The following is an 8626-nucleotide window of genomic DNA, read 5'->3' on the forward strand; positions in this document are numbered from 1 at the left end:
GAACTACGTGGACGCCCGAGCCCCGAGGCAGGCTCTGACTTGGAAGCAGGTAAAAGAAGGCGAACCCCGTACCGTGACCTCGGCCATCGACGTCCCTCGGATTCCGATTCGAGCAATGTGTAGTGGTGTTGCCATTGCCAGCGTGCGTGGAAGCTACAATGTAGGGATGAAAATGGTATGGATATTTTCCGGCCGTATTTGAAACCGAATCCGTTTAGAGGGGTTGAGATCTGTCCGTATCCAAGTCCGGATATCCAACATTCGATACCGTATCCGTATCCGAATACTCAAATCGCATATTTATGATGTCGATATCCAATCGTATCCTATTCGACATAGTTGACACTATCCATATTCGAATCCGAATTCGAACAGAAATATGAAAACAAATGTAATATCGGTGATATCTGTTCGTATACGATCCGTTTTCGTCCCATGCATCGTCACCGGGACATCTGGACATGAACACGTGCATTCATTGCCGTTGCCCGCGCGTCCAATCCACGGAAGCCCGCAACGGCCCGGCCGAAGCCCACGTACGCAAACGCCGCCTGGGCCCCCAGCAGCGTGTCAGATCGACCGCGCCTCGGCACCCGCGACGACACCGGCCGACCTGGCCGCCGCGCGTTCGCGCCCCGGCAGACAGACGGCCAACGATGGCGCCGATCGGGCCCGTGTCCGCCAGTCGCCAGTCGACGCGCGGCAGGATTCAGACGCGGACAACGACGACGCGCCTCTGTGCGCGCGCCGGCTTTTGGCAGCTTCCTGTGCCTGGGGAGGTGGGCCGCGCGCGCAGGAAAAACAGGCGGCAGAAGCGAGCAGACCGGTGAAACGACGAGACGTTGCGTAGTTTGGGGGACAGAGAAAAACAAAGCACGGAATCGATCAAGACGGAAAAGTCAAGGGCTGGCGTACCCTCGCCCCCTCGGTTTCTGCATATATTCAATTTTTTTCTCCGGTGTAGTACCCGGTTTTATGTTTTTCTTTTTTTTTGAAACAAAAAGAATTTTTTAAATAACGAAAGTTTTATGTTTATTATTTGTGCTCGAACAAACAATTGAGAAAAGTTTAGTACACATGTGATAGTACTGCTACAGTGGAGTGGAGTCGATGCTGCACTGCAATATTTATTGGACAATGAAAGGCCGTTTCCGAAAGTGTACTGTGCATCCCATCCCATGAGCCCATGAGTGTACAATATTCAGTTTGAAAAAATGGCTTATTTTTCTTATAAAGAGGATATCGAGCTAATATGTATCGCAAACGGTAAATATGGCCGTACAATTACTATCCTTATAAAATAGAGGAAACAGTTTCATTTTTTTTTCAGAGTCGTGGCGTCAATTCAAGCCAGGCAATGCATCAAGCAAATTTTTCAAAGGGAATAGTACAGTACTACTCCCGACCCTAGTGATTTTTTATTTTCAACACTTTTTTAAAACTAATTTTAAATCTAACACTGTCTGTTTTTTTACTAACCCTTTTGGCCGCGCCTATTACCCTGACGCGATCAAATGCCTGCGCCGCGCCATACATGGTGGCGCGGCAGAGGACTGACGTGGCGGCGACTGGAATTGCTGACCGATAACGTGGCAGGGTCTGCCGTGCCGTGATCCGTGGCGCGGCAGAGCCGAATGAAACCTCGCGGCCAGTCCCGCCTGCCCGAGCAGCAAGCCCGCATGGCCGCCGCGCCCGCCGCCCGACCGACGGTACCTGGACGGTTTAATCGGAACGCGTCGCGCCGATAATGGGAGTTATTCTAAGTATTGCTTGACGTAAAATCAATAGTGGATTTGTTTCTGTCTTTTGTTGAATTTTTTTCACGGTCGAATAGAGAATTTGATAAGCCAATGATATTTTTTCCGTGTTTCATAATACGGTTAACCACCATGTTAACTAATCGATTACGAAAAATTGTATCGAATTGAAACGAATATTTTTTTAAGGGAACTTATTTATTTGGCTTTTTGGCCCCTATATTGTAGGATCGGCGGCGATGCGACCATGGACCCCGGCTTCCTCGACCCCTCGCGCAAGACGCCGGCCACCGATGTCGATATACCCTGGGACTGCCGGTTTCTGAAGTAGTTACTACTTAATCTCGCATGCAGTGATGCCCCGACGCATTGAAACGAATATGAAGCAAATAAATAAAGTATGTGCGCAAGTTGACAAGCTACCACATAACATTTTCATTGGTTTGACATAAGTTCGACATAACATAACCAACTAAGTCTGCAAGTTTCGGACACCAATAATAGTTCGACCTAACAAACTAAGACCCAGGAGTGTAAGAATCCCTCGGACGCCTCTGTCTCCTCGAATTTGTTGGCAACACATTGGGAGTGTAGCCAACATCGGTGTGGTCACGTCGCCGGTGCGTACGGCTCGTACCCTGCAAGTATATGATATGCACGATTACTTAGAATTCTTTATGATCGTTAGTTCATGTAGCATATGTATTTAAAGAAACAACCTTTGTTAGTACCTGTGAGGCTCCTTGGGTACCAAGCGGGGCACCACCTAGCTGAGACATGCCGATCTTGTCCTGCGGCCAATCGCCCACTGGTTGTGCTGTCTGCGAAAGCCCGGGGGGTCATCGTCGTCGTCATTGTCGTCCTCGTCGTCCTCGGTTGCAGGGTCCTTCCCAGCGCTACGATGTGGTGGTGTACGCACCGCGGAAGTGGCACCTGTCACCGGCTGAGAAGAGCTGGCTGGTGTCCTCAAAGAGGTTGAAGACGTGCCACCCGACCGCGTCGGGAGTGGCAGTTCCTCATAAGGAGTGTCCATGCAGCTTAGCTTCTGAGCTAGCTTCCTGCAGCTCTTCTTCACCTTCTGCATAAAAAGACGTTAAAGTTAGTGTATTTCCCAAACATATATACACTAAAGAAATATTTTTAGAACGGACTAGCTTATGTTTACCTCCACAAAAGCCGCGAGAACGCCTGACCCCTGCCCTCTAGACTCGTGAAGCCGGAACGCTGCTTCGTTGGACATCCTTGACAATTGTGTCGCCTCGGTACAGAAACACGGTTGGACAGTTTTAGTACACATACTTAATATCAAAAGGATAACAAATTGTACTATTCAAGTATCTTACCACGTATCTTTGAAGCGGGGCTCTATGTAGCTGTGTGTCCTCCCTAGTGATAACGTCGTACACATCTTCGATGACATCTTCCTCCGAGTACTCGTTAATCGCCTCCTCAGTGTACGGGGGCTTGATATGTGTCCTCGTAGACCTGTGAAGCCACCGCAGGTACTCATCGAAGGTGTGCTGGTCGTGTGGAGGACCCGCATGGATCGGCTGTCGTTCCCTGGTCTCCCACAAGTGGATGTGCGCGTTGTGTGTCATGCGCCAATCCTTGGTCTTGTACCTCTTCCTGTGGTCATACCTGCAACAAAACGATGTTAGTTGTACCACACACACCTCTAAATTGTAGCTTTGTTATTAATCGATAACACACCCGTGCAATCCTTGGTTGGTGGAGTAAAGCGGTGGTGGGCAGCCTGTCATTCTTCCAAACTATCTGTAGACCCTGACGGGCAAGTGAATCTCGACCACGTGGAAGAAAATAAGAGGGACGTTGCAGCGATACTCCTCTGACTCATCCCTAGTGACAGGACTGAGATAGTACTGGAGCTCCGGAGCATCCCAAGGACACCAATGCACCTGAACATTTCATAATTGAGTTATGATGTGATATAGTGTAGATCAAACAAGACACATGTATGATAGTAAAGAGAGCGTAACCTGGTGCTGTGTTAGGATGTCGAGACCATCCGTGTACTCCCTGTACTTGCACCTCGCATTCCCTCTAATTAACTCTGATTCCATCCAGATAAACAGAGTTGTAGGGAGTGTATCCTGCCCGTTCCATTGCTGCATTGAACACGATAAAGAATTAGCCATTAATAAACTTATCATATGTAACCATATCAAAGAATATAATGAACCAAAGTACTTACCGGTAAACTAGTACTAAGGGGCCTTCCAACGGGCCATCGTTCCCAACACCAAACCTGGAGTAGGTACGAGAAACCTCCAAGGTTCGTATACCCTGAGGTGCAACGGCAGGCAACGCATAGCTGTCAATACGTCCATGCCAGGACTACGCTGCCCCAGCTGTACGCCGCTATGTTCTCCCATGGCTGGCGTAGTATGTCAAGGAAGATCCAACTGATGGTGTTGCCTGAGGCGTCTGGGAAGAGGAAAGCACCAAGAAAGTGCTAGAGCCACATTCGAGCAAACCTGTCGATCTGAGCCTCCTCAGCCTGTGGGTCTAAGTAATCAAAGCGCTCCGTGATCCAGGACGATAAAACACCGAAAGTTTCTCTGAAATTTACCAAAGAAAATGAGACCCGATGGCTGCAGGAAAGCAATGCAAGTATTAAATAGGCTTCAATTTCTCACTTATTTTTCTTGGAAGCCTCGTCGTCCGATGGAAGAAAGCCAATAAACTAAGCCACCATCTCCCTCCAGTGATCGTTGTCAACTATCCCTGTCACTGGAAGTCCCCCCAACCGAAGGCCAAAAATAGCCTTCACGTCCTGCATGGTCAAGTTCATCTCACCACAAGGTGGGTGGAACGTGTGGGTCTCAGGCCTCCACCTGTTATAAGAATAGAACGACTGTTAGTTGCCTCAAATTTGTTACAAGAAAGTTTATGTACAAAGAATGCACTCGCACCTGTCTACAGCTGCAGTAAGTAGTGCTGGGTCAAGGGGCGGAAGATCGTGGTTGACAACACGGACAAGCTCGAGGAAGCCGGCACGCCGTATGTACGTCGCATAACGCTCGTCCCACTAGTACGCCCTGGTGTGTGTGCGGGGCCTCAAAGTAGGCAAGGCCACCTCTGTGTCGTTGTCACTCAAGATGTGTGCTCGGTGTTGGTCGTCGTACTCCACCTCAAGAATGGGGTACAACGGGTGCTGCGTGGGAGGGGCCATCCTATTACAAATTGATAAACTAAGTGTTAGAGTATTCAAATTAACAAAATTCAAATTAACATTATGTAGCATTGCAAAATTTGAACTACTTGTTATGCAATACGAACACAATATGAAAGCACATGTATATATTTAAAGTAACATTAACAGACATATCACGCACTAGTAACATAAACAACTTCACTAGGAATATAAGCATTTGACGAAACTTCATGAAGTCATCAAAATCGATGTATCACGCACTAATAAGTACCGACATTTGTAATCTAGTATCTATACTCAAAATCCCTAACTAAATAACTAACTATAAACTAAATAATAAATACCTAATCAATCCCTAAACCCAAAATCCTAACTATACTAGAACACACAACCTCAAACCTAAAAACTACCTACGTAAATCACAAACAAATTCACTAACCTAACTATCCTAAATCACTAACTATCCTAAATTTGACAAACTATCATAAATCAATAACAATCATAAAACCATAACTATCCTAAATTACTAACTATCCTAAATCACTAACTATCCTAAATCACTAATTATCCTAAAACAATAATAATCAAAATAACATGAAATCGAGAGGGAGGTACCTTAGGAGCGGGCGACCTTGATGCGCCGGCGTTCGTAGCGCAGGCGCTACGCGGCGGGAGTAGCCGGGCACGGCGTGGGCGTGCGCGGGCGCTGCGCGGCGGCGGGGCGCGTGCGGCTGGCGGCGGGCGATGCGCGGCGACAGGCGGGCGAGCAGGGGTGTGGGCGGGCTGGCGGGCTCGCAGGCGATATTTATTTGGCCCTGCCGCGCCATGCTCCGTGGCGCGGCAGTGCCGCGCCAAGATCGGTGGCGCAGCATAGCCCTGCCACGTCACTGGTCGTGATTCCGGTCGTCGTTACGTTAGGCCGCTACCTCGCCACCATACATGACGCAGCACAGGCATTTGCCCGCGCTAGGGTAACAGGCGCGGCCAAAATTGTTAGTTTAAAAAAAAACAGACAATGTTAGATTTAAAATTAGTTTTTAAAAAGTGTTAAATTTTTTTTAAAAAAATCACCCGAGTCCCTCCCTCCTTCCCAATCTCTGCAGTGTATACTCGTACTCTGCTAGCACGCGCAATGCATCAGCATCGCTGGTTTCATACAGAGAGAGAGAGAGAGCAGTGCAACTGCCAACGCTGCTGCGATGCCCGTCTCTCGGTCCCTGCGCTTGATAATGATGCATGCCGAGGGCGAGTTAATGGTCCTGGCGCATGCAGAAGCTGACGCACGCAGCCAGACCCAGACCTAGACGGACTCCGCCAGCCATTAAAAAGCACCCAGAAAGCCGCCTTTGCTTCCCGTAGCGACCTTTTCTTCTCCGCTCAGACAATTGCTCCTTGTCACTCTTGGCTCTCCTCTTCTAGCTCTTCCCTGTCTAGTTGGAGTAGGAGTCGTCGTCTTCCTCCACGGGCACGGAGAAGTAAGGGACAGGGAGAACACACGCATCCGCTGTCTTTGCTTCTTCACGACGAGCTAGTATTCATGGAGGTAAGCTGCTAGCCAAGAAGCACACACATCTGTTCTTACTCTGGTAGGACCATCACACGACAACACATACACGCAGCAGGGGCGGGGAGGGAGGAGGCGGCAGATCCCGGCGTTCGGGAGGTGGAACCAGCACAGCGACGACGAGGTGCCCATCACGCAGTACTTCGAGTCCGCGGTGCAGGCCGGCCTCCTCGTCAGGCCCGGTGGCCACTGCTACCACGACGCCACCGCCGCCGCCGAGCTGGTGCTGTTCAGGTCCTCCGCATCGCCGCCTCCGCACAAGCCGGCCAAGAAGGTACTGCTGCTAGCCTAGCCTAGCCTCCCCGTGAGCTCATCTCTCTCACACAGTCCTCTACCCATCAGTGGCTGTGGCAGTGCATGCCAGTCCTCTCTCCCTCTCTGCTGTGTGCTCCTCAGACATCCACACCACAGTGCCTCCGTCCTGCTTTGACCTTTGTTTTGTTGCTTTCTCTAACCGTCTAACGGACGGATGGATGGATGGTGATGTGTGTGACGCGCCACTTTTCCGTCAGGTGCGGAGCACGATGGAGGGTCACGGTCACCGCAATGAGGTTCAGGCAGCCGGGAGCAGGAGGCAGCAGCGGCAGGAGGCGTTGCCGCCGTTCGTGGCTGGCGACGGGTCTCGCGCGGCGAGGCCGAGGAGGCCGCGGGTCGTTAGGGCGGCCGTGGACGAGGACCTGTACAAGGTGCCTTCCGATATGCTGCGCAAGAAGAAAGGGGTACACTACCATCTCTCTCCACCTCTAGTAGTCTCCTCTCTTCAGCTGCTTCAACACTCTTCACTATAATTTTATAAGGTCAGCGACTCAGCGCTCCACTTTGGATTTAGCTAGCCGGCCTCTGCAGATTGCACGTACAAATAATGATCCAGAAATACTCCAAAATAGTAAATGTGCCACTTCAAAACATAATAGTATTGCACTTAGAATCTAGCTAGTGCATCCATCCATGCATCGTGCACACTTCAAAATATAATAGTGCTTTTTTTTTAATAACAGTTCATCATCAGTAGTAAAGGGAAACTAGGAACAAACTGTAGTAGTATAATCCTCCTGCTTTCTGGTTGCGTTGCGTCTGAAAACCCCGCCTGTAAACTGCTTACTAGATCAGATCCAAGCTACTATATATAAAATTAAAAGACAACGAAATATTTTGTCCTCTTATTCTCGAGTTGATATACCTTCTGTATTAGCTAATCCTCCAGTTTCCAGACCCAGCAAGCAAGTTGACTTTAAAGCTCGCTGTACTTTCTCTTGCTGGTTTCTTTTTCAGAGGAAGCATGTGAGGAGCATGTGGATGGGCTGCGTGGGCCTCAACTGCGTCGCCTGAGCCTGACCTAACACGACCGGAGCTTCCGCCGTACCAGCAGCCTTTCTTCCAGCTTTTTCGCGTCACAGGGAAACAAGAGACGACGATGACCCGGACCACATGCATCCATCCAAAAAGCCCACATCACCATTCCATCCACTGGATGATCGTCAGTCACCACGTCGGAAACAGGGATGCGAGTCCGTACACTAGCTACTGCACACTGCACCTTGCTGTGTTGTGCTCCATGCACCGTCACCCTTCCTGCTTTGCTGTGGCCGTGCTCTTGTTCGATCCGTCGGACACAGCAGGGGTGCAGGTCCGTATATTGCACCCTGTGGACAACGCAAGAGCTAGTACGTGATGCCTGCCGTCCATCCATCCGGATGTCGCATATGTACATTGGTGTCATGTATGTATGGTATGGGTAGTTGATGAGTTTACTGTGGGCGCGATTTGTCTGTGGTCATGTGGTCTAGTACATCTACATGCATGCACTTTTGAGTTTATTCGGCGACAAGCTTTAAACGCCCCTTTAAACGCCCCGTTCGCTCTTTAAACAATATTTTTTTTCTCACAACAAATCAGCTTTAGCGATTTTATCAGTTGCAGAAACCATTAGCTAAACAGAAATCATCAGCCGAACAGCTTAAAAATATATATACTCCATTCGTTCTAAATTATAAGTCATTTTGATTTTTTTGGTACATCTATTTTGCTATGCATTTTGATATAATAACATGTCTAGATACATAACAAAATATATGAACAAAAAAATTAAAGCGATTTATAATTTAGAATGGGGAGTAGCTGTTAAATGAT

The 8626-nt window shown here is 48.9% G+C and overlaps 1 protein-coding gene across 2 annotated transcripts; it reads left to right on the forward strand.

Annotated features, from left to right (window-relative positions):
* Window positions 1-6386: 6386 nt before the first annotated feature.
* Window positions 6387-8232, forward strand: LOC136502634 (uncharacterized). Of its 2 annotated transcripts, XM_066497890.1 has the most exons (4): window positions 6387-6475; window positions 6555-6770; window positions 7009-7215; window positions 7769-8232. In XM_066497890.1, exons 1-4 carry the CDS (start codon window positions 6470-6472, stop codon window positions 7823-7825), a joined length of 486 nt encoding a protein of 161 aa, XP_066353987.1. In that variant the 5' UTR covers window positions 6387-6469; the 3' UTR covers window positions 7826-8232. The 2 variants fall into 2 exon arrangements, with proteins under 2 accessions (XP_066353987.1, XP_066353986.1); XM_066497889.1 differs by lacking the exon at window positions 7769-8232 and having other exon boundaries at window positions 7009-7661.
* The last annotated feature ends 394 nt before the right edge of the window (window positions 8233-8626 follow it).

The sequence above is a fragment of the Miscanthus floridulus genome, chromosome 14 (assembly GCF_019320115.1).
Source record: "Miscanthus floridulus cultivar M001 chromosome 14, ASM1932011v1, whole genome shotgun sequence".
In the NCBI taxonomy this organism is placed as follows: domain Eukaryota; kingdom Viridiplantae; phylum Streptophyta; class Magnoliopsida; order Poales; family Poaceae; genus Miscanthus; species Miscanthus floridulus.

Coding starts and splice junctions, on each gene's coding strand:
- LOC136502634 (XM_066497889.1), top strand. Junction 6,771..7,008: donor CGCACAAGCCGGCCAAGAAG/GTACTGCTGCTA, acceptor CTTTTCCGTCAG/GTGCGGAGCACGATGGAGGG.